General features: G+C 45.8%; 1 protein-coding gene across 7 annotated transcripts in view; it reads left to right on the top strand.

The window, feature by feature from the left end:
- kif13ba (kinesin family member 13Ba) overlaps window positions 1-22462 on the top strand; it is a 69288-nt gene that overhangs the window by 18319 nt on the left and 28507 nt on the right. For all 7 annotated transcript variants that reach the window (XM_029125422.2, XM_029125423.2, XM_029125419.2 and 4 more), the window contains exons 4-16: window positions 9788-9800; window positions 9924-9984; window positions 10614-10706; window positions 11076-11256; window positions 12027-12114; window positions 12603-12737; window positions 13343-13455; window positions 13600-13711; window positions 15718-15930; window positions 17760-17870; window positions 19593-19727; window positions 19885-20015; window positions 22249-22335. In XM_029125422.2, coding sequence (XP_028981255.2) covers window positions 9788-9800; window positions 9924-9984; window positions 10614-10706; window positions 11076-11256; window positions 12027-12114; window positions 12603-12737; window positions 13343-13455; window positions 13600-13711; window positions 15718-15930; window positions 17760-17870; window positions 19593-19727; window positions 19885-20015; window positions 22249-22335 — 1473 coding nt within the window. The remainder of the gene's footprint in view (window positions 1-9787; window positions 9801-9923; window positions 9985-10613; window positions 10707-11075; window positions 11257-12026; window positions 12115-12602; window positions 12738-13342; window positions 13456-13599; window positions 13712-15717; window positions 15931-17759; window positions 17871-19592; window positions 19728-19884; window positions 20016-22248; window positions 22336-22462) is intronic.

Below are 22462 nucleotides of genomic sequence, written 5' to 3'. Positions count from 1 at the left end.
GTTATTGAACCAGAAAAGGAACCAGGCAAGCCTAGTTCAGCTAGCCTGCAATTAAAAGTGATGAATGTTGTTCACCACTCTCTACCCTGGAGATGCAGAGCATTAGGCTCTCTACCCTGGAGATGCAGAGCATTAGGCTCTCTACCCTGGAGATGCAGAGCGTTAGGCTCTCTACCCTGGAGATGCAGAGCGTTAGGCTCTCTACCCTGGAGATGCAGAGCGCTAGGCTCTCTACCCTGGAGATGCAGAGCGCTAGGCTCTCTACCCTGGAGATGCAGAGCGTTAGGCTCTCTACCCTGGAGATGCAGAGCGCTAGGCTCTCTACCCTGGAGATGCAGAGCGCTAGGCTCTCTACCCTGGAGATGCAGAGCGTTAGGCTCTCTACCCTGGAGATGCAGAGCGCTAGGCTCTCTACCCTGGAGATGCAGAGCGTTAGGCTCTCTACCCTGGAGATGCAGAGCTGTAGGCTCTCGGGTTATAGCATTCTACCTGCTACTATGAACATGGCTTCGTCCCCAATGGGTGTTTGTGTTTAGTCTGTTGACCTTGTTTACAACACGTCTTTTCGCTACCGTTCACACTCAAGGCATTCAATACTCCAAGAATCTATGCATCTTTCATTGTCTCTATCATAACTGTCGTTTTCATGTAAATGTAATCCGTGGACATTTTTATACAAGACGTGCCAGTGTTTTCTTTCCACCATTGGCACTGCAACGAAATGCATCAATTTTGCCTGAACGTGTTGAACAGTATCAAAGTCTGGGATTTCCTCATCGTCGTCTGATTCATCTTCTGAGTCATGGCATCATTGTACTCCAGAAAATAGTATCTCAAGACTTGAGATTTGTTGATAAGACCAGCCAAATTCAGGGCAGCGAGGTGGTTCACTTTTTTTTTGGGAAAAACCTGCGGTTGCAATACTATTAAACATGTATGGGTGTTATGGCAGAAGTCGGTGACAGAAGTAGTGACATACGGCCCTGTTCACGAATTATGTCACATTTGCAGTGCCTTGCTGAGAGGAGGAAATCCCTTGGCCTGGATGATAGTTAATGGCACATGAGAGAGGTTAGGATATCCCTGCCTTCCCTAGTCAACGCCTGGTTGTATCAGGACCAGTCCAGTGTATGGGTTAATTGGGGCATGAATTGAGCCTAATAGCCGGGCCAGTAAACTCCCTAACTATCCAGTAATCTGGGGTCTGAGGCCCGGCAGCTGGTAGAATGGAGGGACACTAACTTTACCTCACAGCCTGTCAGTGTAAGGTACTTACTTTGCTTTCAGAATTTAGTGGGACATCATCTTGGAAGTTAGCTAGATTGGTTTGCTCCTATCTCACCTACCTACCTGTCACAGCTCTGCAAATACGTGTGCGCCCAAACAGAATTCGTCTGGAGAAATATTTGGAGGGATGTTCCAGCCTGTATAATTTTTTTTCCAAACCACATATCATCAGTACATGATTCATATGTTATGGGTGGAGTTGACAAGCCTGACAGGCATCTGGCTCAGCGAGCTTATTCGGGCCCAGATCTCTGAAGTTATTTTTTTATTCAATTCATACAATCCCATCTCTCAAAAACTTGGGATGCTGTGTAAAATTAAAACCCAGTTCGGGGTCTTCTTTGTCATATTTTTCATTTCATAATGTGCCATCAATGAAAGAACTGCAGGCTGCCATTAGCAAAAAGCAGACTGAACACCTGGATGGTGTTTTGGTGGTTCCAGAGGAGGCAATACACTGGACCATGTGTACACATTCACTCCGGAGGCTTACAAAGCCATTCCCCTCCCCACCGCACTATTCCTACTCCCTATGTATTTAACCCTCATCTAACTTGTGAAACCATTATTGAGGACAGTTAGTGTGGCCAGAAGATTCAGACTCACTTCTACAGAACCAATTTCAACACACAGACTGGAGTTTGTTTGCCACTCAAGACACCCTGGAGTCCTATACAGACATTGAAACATATGCTTCCTCTGTTCTGGATTACAATAAAACAACTGCACCAACAATGTCACCACCCATAAACTAATAAAGACCTTACTCAACCAGAAGCCGTGGATGAATAGAGAGGTCCGAGAACTGCTGAAGGCATGCAACTCGGAGGCCTACAGCTCATCCAGGGGCAACCTGAAAAGGGGCATCACGATGGCTAAAAATGACCACAAACTGGGGATTGAGGAGCACTTCAACAACAACTCCGATCCCTGACGCGTGTGGCAGGGCATCCAAGCCATCACTGACAACCGTCCAAAGAACCCCACCCCCACAGCCAGCAACACCTCCTTCACTGACAAGTTTAACATGTTCTACACACGCTTCGACAGGGACAACAAAGAGCCAGCCATTAAATCTGAACCCCCACGATCATGAAGTGCTTTGAAAGACCAGTTCTGGCCCACCTTAAGTCCTGCCTCCCCCCAACACTGGATCCCCACCAGTTTGCCTATCGGTCGCACACGTCTTCAGAGGACACCATCTCCATGGCTCTACATTCTGCCCTGACCCACATGGACAAATCCATTACCTATGTGAGAATGCTGGACTCAGGACTTAACCAACAGACACCAGTCTGTCAGGTTAGACAACTTCGCATTGTCCACCCTGATCCTGAACACTGGTGTACCACAAGGCTTTGTGCTGAGCCTTCTCTTGTACTCCCTCTTCACCCACGACTGCGTTCCTGTACACAGTTCCAACACCATCTTTAAGTTTGCATGGTGCGCTGACAACAACCTGGCCCTCAACGCAAAGAAAACCAAGGAACCCCCCCCCCCCCCATGTACCTGTTTTTCAGTTGTTACAGGTACATGTCTACCTCAGGAACCTCACTGCTTTTATCCCTGCATTTCAGTGGGACATACACCTTGTACATTCAGTTTGCCTCTATGCACATTTAGACTTGCCATTGTGCTTGCATTTTTAGAAATAACAGTTGTTATACACACGTCTACCTCAGGGACCTCTGTGCTGCTATCTCTGCATCCCGGTAGCTCATGCTTCCCTACTACATTACTCCTTTATTTGCCTCGTTTGCACATCTAGAATGCCATTAAGAAACTGCCGTTTGTACCCGAACAACTATTATCCCACTTGTAACATACACTATACCTGATACTTTCTGCCCTCCTCTGTTTGCCTTAATTGCACATTTTAGAATTGCCATTTGTACTGCATTTGCCTTCATTGCACATCTGCTCCTTCCACTTGTAATATGCCCATACTTTATACTTGTAAATATTTGTACATTTTCTACTTGCACTTCTGGTTAGATGCTAACTGCATTTCGTTGTACTGTACAGTTCAATGACAATAAAGTTGAATCTAATCTTATCTCTTCCTGACTGTCGGAGAGCTCTGCCAGGGGTGGGTGGCTGACAAGACTGGCCTCATCAGCTCAACACTGAGTCCACAGACTGGTGCCAGACACAATCTGCACTGATGCTTCCCTCAGGTCCATTCCGTTACTTACGATTCACTGCAGTCCTTATGTGGGTAAAGTCATGCTCTGTTAAAGAATCCATGACTGGTGATGTCAGTGAACAACAGGAAGTGTCAGTGAAATGTGTTTACAATTTGTTTACACAATGTAGTGGCGTGTTGTTGACCAAGATTAGCAACATTGTTCAGAAAGGGGTTTGGCTGGGTCATTGAGGAAGAGAGGAGGACATACTCTCACAATATAGCATGAGTACACACACACACGCCCTCTGATTCAGTATGTAGTCATGTCAGTCAGAGCACTTTAATTGTGAATATATATTACATCAGGCAATAGGTTAAAGTCTCTGGGCTGTGATGTCTATTGCTCCAGCCCTAACCTCCCACAACAGACTCTGATGACAGGTGTTATTGACTTCTACTGGAAATGGGCTAAATGGATAGAAGCTAAACAGTTGTATTCTGTAAATTTCCTTCTATATTGCTTGTTTGTCAAAATTTATTCCGCTAGCTGCTTGTCCCCAATGTCTGATTGGCTTTGCTGGGCCAGTTCTTAAAGCCTGATTGGCTATCCCAGTGATGAAGACAACTATGTAGCATTGACTTTCACTGACGTCACTGTACTAGTAGAGTAACCCTAACCCTAGTAGATGGTGACTTGGACCGCGGACTCGGCTGCACTAGTAGACGGTGACTTGGACCGCGGACTCGGCTGCACTAGTAGACGGTGACTTGGACCGCGGACTCGGCTGCACTAGTAGACGGTGACTTGGACCGCGGACTCGGCTGCACTAGTAGACGGTGACTTGGACCGCGGACTCGGCTGCACTAGTAGACGGCGACTTGGACCGCGGACTCGGCTGCACTAGTAGACGGCGACTTGGACCGCGGACTCGGCTGCACTAGTAGACGGCGACTTGGACCGCGGACTCGGCTGCACTAGTAGACGGTGACTTGGACCGCGGACTCGGCTGCACTAGTAGACGGTGACTTGGACCGCGGACTCGGCTGCACTAGTAGACGGTGACTTGGACCGCGGACTCGGCTGCACTAGTAGACGGTGACTTGGACCGCGGACTCGGCTGCACTAGTAGACGGTGACTTGGACCGCGGACTCGGCTGCACTAGTAGACGGTGACTTGGACCGCGGACTCGGCTGCACTAGTAGACGGTGACTTGGACCGCGGACTCGGCTGCACTAGTAGACGGTGACTTGGACCGCGGACTCGGCTGCACTAGTAGACTGTTAGGGTTAGGATGTTGGCCAAGGATGTTCGTGTTTGGTTCTCTCACATTTTTACTCCTTATATTACTTCAAACAAATGTGAGATGTCTCATTGTTACATTTATTATTTGATAAAGGCATAGCCCTGCCCAATTTTATTCATAGTCTGTTGAATAGAACTCATTAACACTTTAACAGAATGACCACCTCCCTCCCCAGGTCTTCCCTTTGACCATCTCCCTCCCCAAGTCCCTAAAAACTCTTATATCAATTTATCTAAATAAAAGGCCTTAAAGTATTTTATTAAGTTCAGTTAGCATTGTGAAGAGGTGATGCAAAACATTTTTTGTGAATGCATTTTAGCTGTGGTTGTGCGCAGAGAGGAACCACGATTTCAGTCAGAATGTTAGAGCAAGACACTCGGGACGGTTGGCTGCTTTTCTCCCAACACTGTTGTTCATGAGGTAAATAGCTAGCTAGTACCACGCTAGGTAATTTAACTAGCTACATAGTGGACATTGGCCGTTCCCCAACTTCCCCATTGGACAACAGCGTCTTTCTGGTTGACATCAGTTGATGGGAAAGAAAACTCCCACTGTGTTTTTTGCAAGAAGTCTTTCAAACTTAAATCTGTGGAATCCCGTAAGTGTGAGAAACACAAAAACAATGAAAACGCTGCGAAAAGCCTCCAACAAACACCCGCATTTCTCAGTTCTGTTTGGTTGTATTACAGACGACAGTCCTGCGAAGTACCGGCAGTAACGTGATTGTTAGCAGGAGCCCTACTGCTCTAACATCAGTGGGTACTTCAGTTCAATTGGTGGGGTGTTGTGACATTGGTCTTAAATTGAATTTGAATCAAGACCTCCCTCTCCACTTCCACCACCCACTGACAGAACAGGATCTTGTCCTGTTTAGCGCCACGTGATATGACCTAGTGGGGATCAACGATGTTGAGAAATACTGAAATAAAACAACACCAAAGGGTTTATTAACTCCAGGCTTCAGCATCCACAGGACTGATATTTTGAGTCAGGCAGTCCAGCCCACCTTCCTGTGAAAACGCATCCTGGTTCATGTCATCTTTATTAGCCTTGCGTTTGCTGTCGTCTGACTGTATGCTGTGTAACCTGTTGTTGACAGAGTGGGTACAAAGGTATGATGAGTGTGGCACTTCTGTTCCCACCCTGTCCAGTTCCCACCCTGTCCAATATAACCTGCTAAACTGATCCCAGATCAGTTGCCCTAATCTGTGTTTTATGAATACTGGCCCTGTAGTCATCCTGTTAGTCAGTAGATGTCTAGTACTGATGTCACCAATGGAAGTGGGATGTTTTATCTTTCACCAATCTCAATAGAACATGCCTCTTACCAACAGGGCTGTGGATAAATAATGACATTAAATCCCTATTCTAATGTAGATTCTTGACATAGTGCCAGTATAATTCATTTTGGACCGATTAAAATCCTGTTATAGTGTGAGATCTTTGGTCCGGTTATTGTAGATCTTATCTCTCTGAATCATCAGAATCAGAAAAGGGTTTTATTGCCAAGTAAGTTTCACAACAAATAAGGAATTGTTCTGGCTGTTGGTGCAACAATGAATTCAGTAGGAATAAGGGAAGTAAAAACAAATAAGAACACGGGATTGAGCATAAAAATAGTAGACTGTGCATTAATAAATTACTAAAATAACTAAAATATACAGGTGCATCTAAAAATAAAATAGAATTTTGTGGAAGCTTTTATGTTCTTTCTGTAATTCAAATCAAAAAGTGACACCTTCATATATTCTAGATTGATTACACAAAGTGACATTTTTCAATCTTGATGATTATGGCTTACATGGAAATCAGAAATCTCAAAATATTATAATAAAAAATTATACAGAAATTACGACTTGAGAAGAGCTCTAATCAACTAATTAACTCCCGAGCTTTCAATCTCTGTCTGGTTCTGTACACACAACCATAATCATGGGGAAGACTGCTGACTTGACAGTTGTCTAGAAGACACTCATAGACACCCTTCACGAGGAGGGAAAGCCACAGCCATTGCTGAAAGGGCTGGCTGTTCACAGAGTGCTGTATCAAAGCATATTCATGGAAAGTTGACTGGAAGGGAAAAGTGTGGTAGGAAAAGGTGCACAAGCAACAGGGATGACCACAGCCTTGAGAGGACTGTCAAGCAAAGCCGATTTAAGGACTTGGGGGAGCTTCACAAGGAGTGGACTGAGGCTGGAGTCAGTGCATCAAGAGCCACCAAGCACAGACGTGTCCAGGAAATGGGCTACAAGTGTCACATTCCTAGTGTCAGGCCACTCCTGAACCAGAGAAAACATCAGAAGCGTCTTACCTGGGCGAAGGAGAAAAAGAACTGGACCGTTGCTCAGTGGTCCAAAGTCCTCTCTTTGAATCAAAGTACATTTTGGAGATTCTGATTTCCTTTGACCCACAGTGCCAAAATGACTGGTAACAGGTTTGCTGCCCATGGTATTATTGTGCTTGATTGGCCAGCCAACTCGCCTGACCTGAACCCCCTAGAGAATCTATTGGGTATTGACAAGAGGAAAATGAGACACCAGACTCAACAACACAGACGAGCTGAAGGCTGCTATCAAAGCAACCTGGGCTTCCATAATGCCTCAACAGTGCCACAGGCTGATTGCCTCCATGCCACGACGCATTAACTCATGCAAAAGGAGCCCTGACCTAGTATTGAGTGCATAAATTAACATACTTAGGAAACCTTTGCAGGTGTTTTGACTTAATTTGCTGATCAGAGCTCTTCTCAGGTCGACATTTGTGTGTGTGCATGCGTATAACATATATATAAGTTGTGCTCATAAGTTTGCATACCCTGGCAGAAATTGTGAAATGTTGGCATTGATTTTGAAAATATGACTGATCATGCCAAAAAACACTTATTTAAGGATAATGATCATATGAAGCCATTTATTATCACAGTTGTTTGGCCTTTTTAAATCATAATGATAACAGAAATCACCCAAATGGCCCTGATCAAAGGTTTACATACCCTTGAATGTGTGGCCTTGTTACAGACACACAAGGTGACACACACAGGTGAAAATGGCAATTAAAGATGAATTTCCCACACCTGTGGCTTTTTAAATTTCAATTAGTGTCTGTGTATGAATAGTCAATGAGTTTGTTAGCTCTCACATGGATGCACTGAGCAGGCTAGATACTGAGGGGAGCAGAAAAGAACTGTCAAAAGACCTGTGTAACAAGGGAATGGAACTTTATAAAGATGGAAAAGGATATAAAAAGATATCCAAAGCCTTGCAAATGCCAGTCAGTACTGTACAATCACTTATTAAGAAGTGGAAAATTCATGTATCTCTTGATACCAAGCCAAGATCAGGTAGACCAAGAAAGATTTCAGCCAAAACTGCCTGAAGAATTGTTCAGGATGCAAAGAAAACCCCACAGGTAACCTCAGGAGAAATACAGGCTGCTCTGGAAAAAGAACATTATGACCACTGACAAGTGAATAATACTGATAATCTTGTTATCATGGCACCTGTCAGTGGGTGGAATATATTAAGCAGCAAGTGAACATTCTGTCCTCAAAGTTGATGTGTTGAAAGCTGGAAAAATGGCCAAGCGCAAGGATCTGAGCGACTTTGACCAGGGACAAGTTGTGATGGCTAGACGACTGGGTCAGAACATCTCCAAAACTACAATCCGTGTGGGGTGTTCCCAGTCTGCAGTGGTCAGTACCTATCAAAAGTGGGCCAAGGAAGGAAAGATGGTGAACTGGCGACAGGGTCATGGGCAGCCAAGGCTCATTGAGGCATGTGGGGAGTGAAGGCTGGCCCGTGTGGTCCGATCCAACAGATAAGCTACTATAGCTCAGATTGCTGAAAAGTGAATGCTGGTACTGATAGAAAGGTGTCAGAACACACAGTGCATCGTAGTTTGTTGTGTATGGGGTTGCGTTGCCGCAGACCAGTGAGGGTGCCCATGCTTACCCCTGTCCACTGCTGAAAGCACCTACAATGGACACGTGAGCATCAGAACTGGACCATGGAGCAGTGGAAGAAGGTGGTCTGGTCTGATGAATCACGTTTCCTTTTACATCATGTGGATGGCTGGGTGCGTGTGCATCGCTTACCTGGAGAACACATGGCACCAGGATGCACTATGGGATGGAGGCAAGCTGTTGGAGACAGTGTGATGCTTTGGGAAATGTTCTGCTGGGAAACCTTGGGTCCTGCCATTCATGTGGATATTACTTTGACATGTACCACCTACCTAAGCATTGTTGCAGAACATGTGCACCCTTTCATGGCAACAGTATTCCCTGATGGCATTGGCCTCTTTCAGCGCCCTGCCACAAAGCAACAATGTTTCAGGAATGGTTTGAGGAACACAACAATGAATTCAAGGTGTTGACTTGGCCTGAGAATTCCCCAGATCTCAGTCCAATCGAGCATCTGTGGGATGTGCTGGACAAACATGTCCGATCCATGGAGGCCCCACCTCGCAACTTACAGGACTGTTGTGGCTGATCTGTGTGTGTGTGTGTGTGTGTGTGTGTGTGTGTGTGTGTGTGTGTGTGGGAGAGGGTTGTAGATTTGTCCGTTCAGGTTTGTGTGTGTATGTTGGATGCTGGCTATAGTCAGTTTGGTTTCAGTGGCAGGTTCATGAAGCTTTCTGTAGGAAAGGAACTGCTCCCACTTGAGTTCTTGGGCGATGGTGGTGCCCAGAAAGCGAAAGGACTCCACAGAGTTGACTGGGGAGCCACCCACGGCGATGGGGGTAGGGGAGCTGGGCTTCTTCTGAAGTCCACTATCATCTCTACAGTCTCCGCAGCATTGTACATTTTCCATTTTCCTTCAGAATTTCCAGTTTGGAAGGCTCCTGGAAAGCCAAGGGAATAAACAGGAAATAATGGTTTCCATCCACCAGGATTTTTTTGGAAAACCTGGGGATTTTTGGAAAGCCTACTGTAAACATCCAGCCCTAGCTGTAATACCCTGATGTTTTTAAAAGGTGTCTTAAACATTTAGGTCTAAATGTCCCTCTTCTCTTTCCCTCTCTCCTGTGACCATCCTGTGACCTTTAATCCCTCTGTGACTTGACCAGGAGTCAGCCCAAGGTGAGCACAAAACCGGCCACTACTTCTAATTGTATTTGTGTTTGGTTGTGGATGTCTTTGTTGGTGCATCCTAATCTGTCTTCTGGGTGATAGTATTTAGCTTCATTACATCTTTCTCCTTAGACCTTTGCGTATGATTACTGTTTCTGGTCCATGGACGAGTCGGAAAAGGACAAATTTGCAGGTCAGTTTTCACTTCCCTCTTTATAACCCTCTTGGACTTACCCCTCCCCTCTTGGACTTACCCCTCCCCTCTTGCACTAAGCCCTCCCCTCTTGCACTAAGCCCTCCCCTCTTGCACTAAGCCCTCCCCTCTTGCACTAAGCCCTCCCCTCTTGCACAAAGCCCCCCCCCTCTTGCACTAAGCCCTCCCCTCGTGCCTCCCTGCCACCATCTACTAACCCTACAGTTGTATGTGTTCCAGACTAAATGAGGTCTTCTAAATCACTTGAGAAAGAAATATCTACAAAACCATATTGAGATGTTTTATATTTACGCAATAAGGCACAAGGGGTGTGGGATGTGGCCTATGTACAAAGTGCTGTTCTCATGCACGACACAGTTTGGCGTGCCAGGACATAACGTCTACCCACGGTGTATTTGCTGTGGCGTTGTAGCGCAAATGACTGTGATACGTTATTATTATAAATTGGTTATAAACATAATAAGAGCCATAACAAGTGTTGTGATCCCATACCCACTGTTTACGATCTCATGAACCTTGCCTATCAGCCAATCAGCATTAAGAATTGGTACCACCCATTTCATAGTGTACTATAATGCTGTATTGTCATAGTGTTTATGTGTCTCCAGGTCAAGATGTGGTCTTCCACTGCCTTGGTGAGAGTCTTCTGCACAATGCCTTCCAGGGCTACAATGCCTGCATCTTTGCCTACGGACAGACGGGTATGTATGATATTATTGGTATGTATTATATCGTTGGTGCGTACGCTGTCGTTGGTGCGTACGCTGTCGTTGGTGCGTACGCTGTCGTTGGTGCGTACGCTGTCGTTGGTGCGTACGCTGTCGTTGGTGCGTACGCTGTCGTTGGTGCGTACGCTGTCGTTGGTGCGTACGCTGTTGTGGTATGTGGTGTCGTTAGCGTGTACGATATTATTGGCGTCTATGATATTATGAATAGGCATGATGTTGGGGATGAAACACATTTTCATTTAAAGCCCTGTGCTTTCTGATTGGCTGTTTCATTTCCTTGGTGCTCTTTCATTGGCTGCCTCTTTGTCCTCATGATTTCCCATTGGCTGGGCGTCCCTCCAGGTTCGGGGAAGTCGTACACCATGATGGGCTCTGTGGACTCCCCAGGTCTGATCCCACGGCTGTGCAGCTCCCTGTTTGATCGAACCCTGCAGGAGCAGAGGGAGGGGGAGGGCTTCACCATAGAGGTGTCTTACATGGAGATCTACAACGAGAAGGTCCGCGACCTCCTAGACCCCAAAGGGTATGTGAATGTTGACCTTTGACCTCCACATGACCTCTGATTATTAATTTCAATATATTACAGTTTGGAATAAAGTGTTTAAAATATTTCAAATATGTTTTCGGTCCCTTCCTTGAAGTAAATACTGATGTAACAATATTCGATCAGTGTAACATAGTCTTCAATGTCATAGCTTCAACTGTCCAGGCACATACATGATTTACCCTGACGAAGACATGCTTCAACTGTCCAGGCACATACATGATTTACCCTGAGGAAGACATGCTTCAACTGTCCAGGCACATACATGATTTACCCGGAGGAAGACATGCTTCAACTGTCCAGGCACATACATGATTTACCCTGACGAAGACATGCTTCAACTGTCCAGGCACATACATGATTTACCCTGAGGAAGACATGCTTTCAGAACACTTTTAAACCCCCAAAACAATTATTATCCAATTCCTGCTGACCACCTCAGCCAATAGAGGCCCTACATCTGATACGCATAGGGAGTCCTTCTGTCTCTTCAGTGGAGGGTGGAGAGAGTGGAACCACAGAGCCTGTATCTCAGTATGGTCTGGGCCTGCAATGGGTCTCCCTTTCACATTCCGTTATATTGAACATCAGAGAGAAACGCAGAAATGCACCTAAAATGTCACATTTCCTGTAAAATAAATACAAAATGTGCAGGTTTACCCAGAACTCACGTTTGGTTATTTCCCTGTGTAAGATGTAATCTCCCCAACACAACCAATAAAGCATGTTGATGGTTACTTTGTCCCCAGGAGCAGACAGGCCTTGAGGGTGAGGGAACACAAGGTGCTGGGACCATATGTGGATGGATTGTCTCGTCTGGCTGTGGCCAGCTACAAGGTACCTAACCACTAACACAACCATCACCGCTGTAACAGTCACTGCTGAGGACTGAATGAAAGACTTATTGTATTACAAAACACCATTCCACACCTCGACACACCATATTCCACACTTCAATACACCATATTCCACACCTCAACACACCCTACAAATGTATCTATGAACCTTCATTTAAGCAGGCAAGTCAGTTAAGAACAAATTCTTATTTACAACCACGGCCTGGCAGCCTGGCAGACACAAGGGGATAAAGGGGTACGAAATACCAGTCTGTATACTGTCTTTGAATGATTACTGTGGATAATTAACTGGCCAGTTGGACCCTAATCTGTGAAGAGGATAGTTCTCTAAGGAAAACAGATTAGTATATTAATGTCTTCCTCCTTCCTGTATCCATTCTTCCTTCCAAACTTCACTTCCACCCGTTCCTTTCTCCCTCCATTGATTCATGTCTCCCCTCCCATCATCCCCTTCTCCTGTTTCTGTAGGACATTGAGTCTCTGATGTCAGAAGGGAACAAATCTCGTACAGTGGCTGCCACCAATATGAACGAGGAAAGCAGCAGATCTCATGCAGTCTTCAACATTATCCTCACACACACTCTCAAAGACCTGCGGTCCGGGGTAACAAATTAACACACTTTACCAACCTTTCACCTGACAGTCAATGATGTTGCCTTATTCAGTAACATTTCTTATTTTGCATTATATCAGACACCCTAATCAGACTCCCCAATTCTAAAGCACGGCCTCTCTTGGACACTTCATGTAAATGAGCCCTAGTTTCCACTGTTCAGAAACTAGCCAGTGATGTCAGCCTCCAGGAAAACCTGTAAATAAGTAATAATAATTAGGTGTTCTATGTTTGTGGATGTCAGCTGACCTGTTCTCATCCACCCCCTCTCTCTAGTGCCCCCCCTTTCTCTCTCTAGTGCCCCCCTTCCTCTGTAGTGCCCCCCTCTTTCTACCCAGCCTTTATCCTGCTCTCACCGTGTGTGTGTGTGCGCGTGTGCGTGTGTTGCTCATGGCCTTTTGTGTCAGGTCTTCATAGGAATGTTTGGTAGGGTGATTGTATATGACAGGACTCATTAACCAGCCTGCTGGGTTCTGCTGTTAATTGTTGGAGAAGGGAAACCTGGAAAATGACTGGGAACAACCTGAAATGTGTGCATTTTTCAGTCCATTCACTTGCATGATCATAACAAAGGTTCTAATGAACTCCCTTTTAGACAAGTGGGGAGAAGGTCAGTAAGCTGAGCCTGGTGGATCTGGCCGGCAGTGAGAGAGCCGCCAAGACCGGGGCGACTGGAGAGAGGATGAAGGAGGGCAGCAACATCAACAAGTAGGTCATCAAGCTAACACACACACACACACACACACAGGCCAGTACAAACACACACACCCTCAGTCCCCAGTGTCATTTGGTTAGTGTTGTGTGTATGTGTGTAGGTTAGGGGTGTGTCTGACTGAGGTTGTCTCTGTGCAGGTCTCTGACCACCCTTGGCCTGGTCATATCTGCTCTGGCAGAACAGGGATGTGGGAAGAACAAGACTAAATTTGTCCCCTACAGAGACTCTGTGCTCACATGGCTGCTGAAGGTGAGACACTCCTCCTGTTCTGTTGTCCTCCACAGCTTCACCCCTCACCAGATGTACAGTTGTGCTCATAAGTTTGCATCCTCTGGCAGAACTTCTGAAATATTGGCATTGATTTAGGAAAAATGACTGATCCTGGATACAGGCGGCCGAAATGAGCTTTCTCCGCAGGGTGGCTGGGCGATCCTTTAGAGATAGGGTGAGAAGCTCGGTCACCCGGGAGGAGCTCAGAGTAGAGCCGCTGCTCCTCCACATCGAGAGGGGTCAGCTGAGGTGGCTTGGGCATCTGTTTCGGATGCCTCTGGAACGCCTTCCTGGGAAGGTGTTCCGGTCCCATCCCACCGGGGGGAGACCCCGGGGAAGACCTAGGACACACTGGAGGGACTATGTCTCCCGGCTGGCCTGGGAACGCCTCGGTGTCCCCCCGGAAGAGCTGGAGGAAGTGTCTGGGGAGAGGGAAGTCTGGGCATCTCTGCTTAGACTGCTGCCCCCGCGACCCGGCCCCGGATAAGCGGAAGAAAATGATGATGATGATGACTGATCATAGCAAAAAAAAAATATTTTATTCAAGGATAGTGATCATATGAAGCCATTTATTGTCACATAGTTGTTTGGCTTCTTTTTAAATCATAATAATAACAGAAATCACCCAAATGGCCCTGATCAAAAGTTTACATACCCTTGAATGTTTGGCCTTGTTACAGACACACAAGGTAACACACACAGGTGAAAATGGCAATTAAAGGTGAATTTCCTTTTTTTTAATTGCAATTAGTGTCTGTGTATAAATAGTCAATGGGTTTGTTAGCTCTCACGTGGATGCACTGAGCAGGCTAGATACTGAGCCATGGGGAGCATGGCTGTCGAAAGACCTGTGTAACAAGATAATGGAACTTTATAAAGATAGAAAAAAGATATTCAAAGGCTTGCAAATGCCAATCAGTACTGTGAAATCACTTATTAAGAAGTGGAAAATTCAGGCGTCTCTTGATACCAAGCCAAGGTAGACCAAGAATGATTTCAGCCAAAACTGCCAGAAGAATTGTTCGGGATACAAAGAAAAACCCACAGGTAACCTCTAGAGAAATACAGGCTGCTCTGGAAAAAGACTGTGTGTTTCTCCTTGTTTCAAGGAGCAAAATATGACGATACTTGAACAAAACTGAGCTTCATGGTCGAGTTGCCAGAAAGAAGACTTTACTACGCCAATGCCACAAAAACCCTGGTTACAGTATGCCCAACAACACCTTGACACGCTTCACAGCTTCTGGCACTATGTAAAGTGATGAGGCCAAAATAGAGCTTCATGGTCACAACCATAAGCGCTCTGTTTCCAGAGGGGTCAACAAGGCCTATAGTGAACAGAATACCATCCCCACTGTGAAGCATGGTGGTGGCTCACTGATGCTTTTGTGGGTGTTTGAGCTCTAAAGGCACAGGGAATCTTGTGAAAATTGATGGCAAAATGAATGCAGCATTTTATCAGACACTACTGGCAGACAATTTGCATTCTTCTGCAGAAAGCTGCGCATGGGACGCTCTTGGGTTTTCCAGCACGACAATGACCCTAAGGACAAGGCCAAGTTGACCCTCCAGTAGTTACAGCAGAAAAAGGTCACAGTCTCCTGACCTTAATATCATCCAGCCACTCTGGGGAGATCTCAAATGTGCGGTTCATGCAAGACGACCAAAGACTTTGCATGACCTGGAGGCATTTTTCCAAGATAAATGAGCAGCTATACCACCTGTAAGACTTCGGGGCCTCATAAACAACTATTACAAAAGACTACACGCTGTCATTGATGCTAAAGGGGGCATTACACAGTATTAAGAACTAAGGGTATGCAGAATAGGGGTCTTTGTTCTCAGTTCTTTGTTGCCATGTTTTGTTCTATAATTGTGCCATTTTGTTATGACCTACAGTTGAATGTGAATCCCATAGGAAATAAGACGTGTTTTGCCTGCTCACTCATGTTTTCTTTACCATTGGTACATATATTATCCTCCAGGACAGCCTGGGCGGTAACAGCCGGACGGCCATGGTTGCTACGGTGAGCCCAGCGGCTGACAACTATGATGAGACGCTGTCGACACTCCGCTATGCCGACCGGGCCAAGAGCATCGTCAACCACGCAGTGGTCAACGAGGACCCCAATGCACGCATCATCAGGGAGTTACGAGAAGAGGTGGAGAAACTGCGGGACCAGCTGACCCAGGCCGAGGTCAGAGGAAGTGGGGTCGAGGGAGGGGAGAGTCGGGGGGAGGGGTGGGAGGACTAGGGTCGAGGGGAGGGGTGGGAGGACTAGGGTCGAGGGGAGGGGTGGGAGGACTAGGGTCGGGGAAGGGGAGAGTCGGGGGGAGGGGTGGGAGGACTAGGGTTGAGGGGAGGGGTGGGAGGACTAGGGTCGAGGGGAGGGGTGGGAGGACTAGGGTCGAGGGGAGGGGTGGGAGGACTAGGGTCGGGGAAGGGGAGAGTCGGGGGGAGGGGTGGGAGGACTAGGGTCGAGGGGAGGGGTGGGAGGACTAGGGTCGAGGGGAGGGCACAGAAGGGATGGAGGGAGAAGGGATGAGACTGAAAAGTGTTCGGGAGGAGGGTGACGAAGAGGGGTGGCAGTGGAGAGAGAAGGGTTAGGGAGAGGCGTAAAATCAGATGAGACAAACATTTGTTTCACTTGTTGTAGCAGGGACCAGACTGTTGTATCTGGTGGTTGTAGCAGGGACCAGACTGTTGTATCTGGTGGTTGTAGCAGGGACCAGACTGTTGTATCTGGTGATGTTAGCGGGGACCAGACTGTTGTATCTGGTGGTTGTAGCAGGGACCAGACTGTTGTATTTGGTGATGTTAGCGAGGACCAGACTGTTGTATCTGGTGGTTGTAGCTGGGACCAGACTGTTGTATCTGGTGAGGTTAGCAGGGACCAGACTGTTGTATCTGGTGATGTTAGCAGGGACCAGACTGTTGTATCTGGTGGTTGTAGCAGGGACCAGACTGTTGTATCTGGTGATGTTAGCGGGGACCAGACTGTTGTACGTTTCAGCTTTCTGTCTTCTGAAGTAGGTGAATATACACCGATCAGCTATAACAGTATGGAATGGTGGTAAACCAACAACAGGGTCATGGGCGGCCAAGGCTCATTGATGCATGTGGAAGGCTGGCCCGTTTGGTCCGATCCAACAGACAAGCTACTGTGACTCAAATTGCTGAAAATGTTAATGCTGGTTCTTATAGAAAGGTGTCAGAACACACAGTGCATCACAGTTTGTTGTGTAAAGGGCTGCGTAGCCGCAGACCAGTCAGGGTGAACATGCTGACCCCTGTGACCACTGCCGAAAGCACCTACAATGGACACGTGAGCATCAGAACTGGACCCAGGAGCAATGGAAGAAGGTGGCCTGGTCTGATGAATCACGTTTCCTTTTACATCACGTGGATGGCTGGGTGCGTGTGCATCACTTTCCTAGAGAACACATGACACCAGGATGCATTATGGGAAGGAGGCAAGCCAGCGGAGGCAGTGTGATGTTTGGGCAATGTTCTGCTGGGAAACCTTGGGTCCTGCCATTCATGTGGATGTTACTTTGACACGTACCACCTACCTAAGTATTGTTGCAGACCATGTGCACCCTTTCATGGCAACAGTATTCCTTGATGGCATTGGCCTCTTTTAGCAGGATAATGCGCTCTGCCACACAGAAAAAACTGTTCAGGAATAGTTTGAGGAACACAACAAGTTCAAGATGTTGACTTGGCTCCCAAATTACCCGGATCTCGATCCAATCGAGCATCAGGGCTATTTTGGTGGCAAATGGGTGTGTGTGTTAGTGGTCATAATGTTATGGCTGATCGGTGTATAAAAAGAAAACACAGCTTTACTCTGATTGTAGGTGCTTCCAATCCCCAACTATGGTTATAATGAAATAAGCATCCTGTTACTTTAATTGATTGACAATCCACTGCCTCTGTTACCAGTGTATGAAGACTTCCAAACAAAATGCTAATAGGATGTAGGAGATGGGAGGTATGGACTAAGTAGGGTTTTTCCTGTCTCAGTCCATGAAGGCCCCAGAGCTGAAGGAAAGACTGGAGGAGTCAGAGAAACTCATCCAGGAGATGACAGTCACCTGGGAGGAGAAACTACGCAAGACAGAGGAGATAGCACAGGTATAGACACACACATCTTATAGTTATTATATAAAATAAAAAAACAAGGTTTTGATTTAGGGCTGCACAATTAATCGAAATATAATCAAAATTGCGATATTGACATGCAATATCTTATTCGCAAACTTGCGTGATTTTCTGCTCCACAAAATATTAATGATATGCGCTCCACGCAAGGCAACGGGCATGCATCGAGCATCTGTAATCTGGACTGATTTTGTTTAAATACTTGATGGTTTTTCAATGTTACTTTGAGTTAACACTCTCTTTTTAAGTGAGATTATCTATGCTGTTTATACAGTGAGGGAAAAAAATATTTTATCCCTTGCTGATTTTATGTTTTACCACTGACAACGAAATGATCCGTCTATCATTTTAATGGTAGGTTTATTTGAACAGTGAGAGACAGAATCCAGAAAAAAAAATCCAGAAAACGCATGTCAAAAATGTTATAAATTGATTTGTATTTTAATGAGTGAAATAAGTATTCGACCCCTCTTCAAAACAACTTAGTATTTGGTGGCAAAATCCACGACCCATTTTCAGTGCCCTGGCTGAGGGAAGGAGGTTCTCACCCAAGATTTAACGGTACATGGCCCCGTCCATCGTTTGCAATTAAGCTATCCTGTCATCGTTGCAATTAAGCTTTCCTGTCCCCTTAGCAGAAAAACACCCCCAAAGCATAATGTTTCCACCTCCATGTTTGACGGTGGGGATGGTGTTCTTGGGGTCATAAGGCAGCATTCCTCCTCCAAACAGGGCGACTTGAGTTGATCCCAAAGAGCTCGGTTTTGGTCTCAACTGACCACAACACTTTCACCCATTTCTCCTCTGAATCATTCCAAAACTTTATATGGGCCTGTACATGTGCTTTCTTGAGCAGGGGGACCTTGTGGGCGCTGCTGAATTTCAGTCCTTCACAGCGTAGTGTGTTACCAATTGTTTTCTTGGTGACTATGGTCCCAGCTGCCTCAAGACCATTGACAAGATCCTTCCGTTTAGTTCTCGCCGTTCTCATGATCATTGCAATTCCAAGAGGTGAGATCTTGCATGGAGCCCCAGACCGAGGGAGATTGACTGTTCTTTTTTGTTTCTTCCATTTGCGAATAATCTCACCAACTGTTGTCATCATCTCACCAAGATGCTTGGCGATGGTCTTGTAGCCCATTCCAGCTTTGTGTAGGTCTACAATCTTGTCCCTGACATCCTTGGCCATATGGTGGAGAGTTTGGAATCTGATTGGTTGATTGCTTCTGTGGACACTCCCTTTAAGATTGTGCTCCTAATCTCAACTCGTTACCTGTATAAAACATACCTGGGAGCCAGAAATCTTTCTGATTGAGAGGAGTCGAATACTTATTTCACTCATTAAAATAAAAATCAATTTAAAAAAAAAATCTGTTTTTCTGGTTTTTTTTGTTGTTATTCTGTCTCTCACTGTTTAAATAAACCAACCATTAAAATTATAGACTGATAATTTCTTTGTCAGTGGGCAAATGTACAAAATCAGCAGGGGATATAATAATTGTTTCTTTATGTTTGCAAATTGCAAATCATAACCATAATTGCAATATTTGTCAAATCACAATTCACTATTTTATCCAAATCGTCTTATTTTCATTTGTGTGCAGCGCAGTCCTCCAATGTGTTCTAGTGTGACATGCATTTAACATTTACACATGCATTTTAAAATTTGAATACATAGTCTTGTTGTTCCTCCAGGAGCGTCAGAAGCAGTTGGAGTCCCTGGGTATATCCCTTCAGTCCTCTGGCATCCGAGTGGGTGAGGACAAGTGTTTCCTGGTCAACCTTAATGCTGACCCCGCCCTCAACGAGCTGCTGGTCTACTACCTGAAGGTACACACACCCCTATTCATGTTTGGAACTTGTTTTCCTTTTTTTGCAAATAGGGACCATCTGAAAAGCATTGAGGGGGACCGTTTGTTAGTGTTTTCTGTGTTTCTGGGGTCTTTGAGTTCCTGAACCAACTACTTCTGTCGCGTTGTGTCTATAGGAGCACACCAAGGTGGGTTCGGCTGACTCCCAGGACATCCAACTGTGTGGAATGGGCATCCAGGCTGAACATTGCATCATCGACATCACCACGGACCAAGGAGTAGTCCTGACCCCTCTTAGAATGTCACGGTACCTACAACACTCCTCTTCGTCAAATCAATTGATTGTTATTCTAGTGACCACTGACTGACCTTTAAATCTCCAGTCTGGTCTGCAGCTGTCAGATGTTTTAGGGTATCAAAATAATTACGAACCAAAACTACTTAATTTAATAATATAAAAATATATGTCAGCTCATCTGTGTTAGAGAATGGAGAGAGAACGGAGAGAACGGAGAGAATGAAGCCGAGGGGTACATTACGTTGTCTAGCTAAGTTAATGTTACTGTGATAAGCGGGCTTTCTTGTTTTAAAGAAAGAAATTACAAGCAACCTGGGTAGATGACATTCATTTACCCACAAACCAGGTAGTAGGTTATATATTATATAATAATAATTATTAGTTAAATTGTAGTAAACTAGCTAGCTTAGTGTCCATGTATGCTCACGTTATCTAGCTAGCTGAGTTAGCTTGCCACCAGTCAGTACCCTCCACGTTGTCTAGCTCGCTGAGTTAGTTTGCCACCAGTCAGTACCCTCCACGTTGTCTAGCTCGCTGAGTTAGTTTGCCACCAGTCAGTACCCTCCACGTTGTCTAGCTCGCTGAGTTAGTTTGCCACCAGTCAGTACTCTCCACGTTGGCTAGCTCGCTGAGTTAGTTTGCCACCAGTCAGTACCCTCCACGTTGGCTAGCTCGCTGAGTTAGCTTGCCACCAGTCAGTACCCTCCACGTTGGCTAGCTCACTGAGTTAGCTTGCCACCAGTCAGTACTCTCCACGTTGGCTAGCTCGCTGAGTTAGCTTGCCACCAGTCAGTACTCTCCACGTTGGCTAGCTCGCTGAGTTAGCTTGCCACCAGTCAGTACCCTCCACGTTGGCTAGCTCGCTGAGTTAGCTTGCCACCAGTCAGTACCCTCCACGTTGGCTAGCTCGCTGAGTTAGCTTGCCACCAGTCAGTACTCTCCACGTTGGCTAGCTAGCTGAGTTAGCTTGCCACCAGTCAGTACCCTCCACGTTGGCTAGCTCACTGAGTTAGCTTGCCACCAGTCAGTACCCTCCACGTTGGCTAGCTCACTGAGTTAGCTTGCCACCAGTCAGTACCCTCCACGTTGGCTAGCTCGCTGAGTTAGCTTGCCTCCAGTCAGTACTCTCCACGTTGGCTAGCTCGCTGAGTTAGCTTGCCACCAGTCAGTACCCTCCACGTTGGCTAGCTCACTGAGTTAGCTTGCCACCAGTCAGTACCCTCCACGTTGGCTAGCTCACTGAGTTAGCTTGCCACCAGTCAGTACCCTCCACGTTGGCTAGCTCGCTGAGTTAGCTTGCCACCAGTCAGTACCCTCCACGTTGGCTAGTTCTCTGTGGTTGCAATTGGTGTCTAAGTGACAATAAGTTGATGTGCTAAATTTGAGGATGAATATTCAAATATAACTCCGATATTAAAAATAATTAATGAAAATTCGAATAATATTATCGACGAAGATTGAGAGCCCTACTAGGTTTTGTGTACCTGAGCTTAAGACGTTGCTACTGTTAACTGTATCTGGGACGTTATTGTGGCTGGGAGACCGCAAACGCATCGAACACAGTGTTCAAATTCACGCCGGGTTGAAGTAAATGCTTCATCATATTGGAAGTGCTTCCTCCCTTGCACAAAATGTTTTTACTCCAGCTCTTACATTTTGCTGTGTCATTAACATTTTTGTGAAGCTAAGCCAAACATTTGAGCGTTTGCTGTGGCCAGCCATTGTCCAGGATGTAAATAGAAGTCTCTTCTCAGTTCTCACGTGTTAGCTTTGTTGACCTACTATGGGAAATTACATCACATTATGTCTGCCGCCCGCGTGTCAGGTGCTGACAGATAAGTGCAACTTTTATGTACTGTAAAATGCGCTACTGAAATAGAAACATTAGGAACCGAAGCAGAATCGAAATGCACGTGTATTTTCAAATCTACATTTCCTGGAAATTTGGAACCTCCAACTTGGAACTTGTTCTTGATACCCAACCCTAATGATGATGGCTGTGTTGTTTTGTCTTTGAGTCTCCTGTCTGATCTGCAGCTGTCAGATGATGGCTGTGTTGTTTTGCCTTCGGCCTATTAGCATATGATCTAACTTATCAGTTTTTCATGGTTTTTATAATTTTTTGGGTTTGCCATAGTAGTTCACTCAGCTGTTGTGTTTTTAGGCATTGGTGATGTTTGTTTGTTCTGATTTCAGGTTACAGAATGCTTCCATTACAATTAACCTTGTTGCTATGTTACAGAACGTGTGTGAACGGTTCTCCATGCACCAGCCCTCTTCAGCTTCACCATGGAGACCGCATCCTCTGGGGAAACAACCACTTTTTCAGGTGTGTGTTTGTACAAAAACTGAAAGTAAAGAAATTTCTGCTGAATTACTAAATGTGTGTCTGCTGTAACACTTCTGTCGTTACTGCAAATCTCAGTACTGCTTATTGATAAAGAGTCTTGGAGTCA

The sequence above is a fragment of the Esox lucius genome, chromosome 15 (genome assembly GCF_011004845.1).
Source record: "Esox lucius isolate fEsoLuc1 chromosome 15, fEsoLuc1.pri, whole genome shotgun sequence".
NCBI lineage: Eukaryota > Metazoa > Chordata > Actinopteri > Esociformes > Esocidae > Esox > Esox lucius.
The sequence above is the reverse complement of the archived record's forward strand: the minus strand, read 5'-3'. Positions and strand labels throughout refer to the sequence as shown.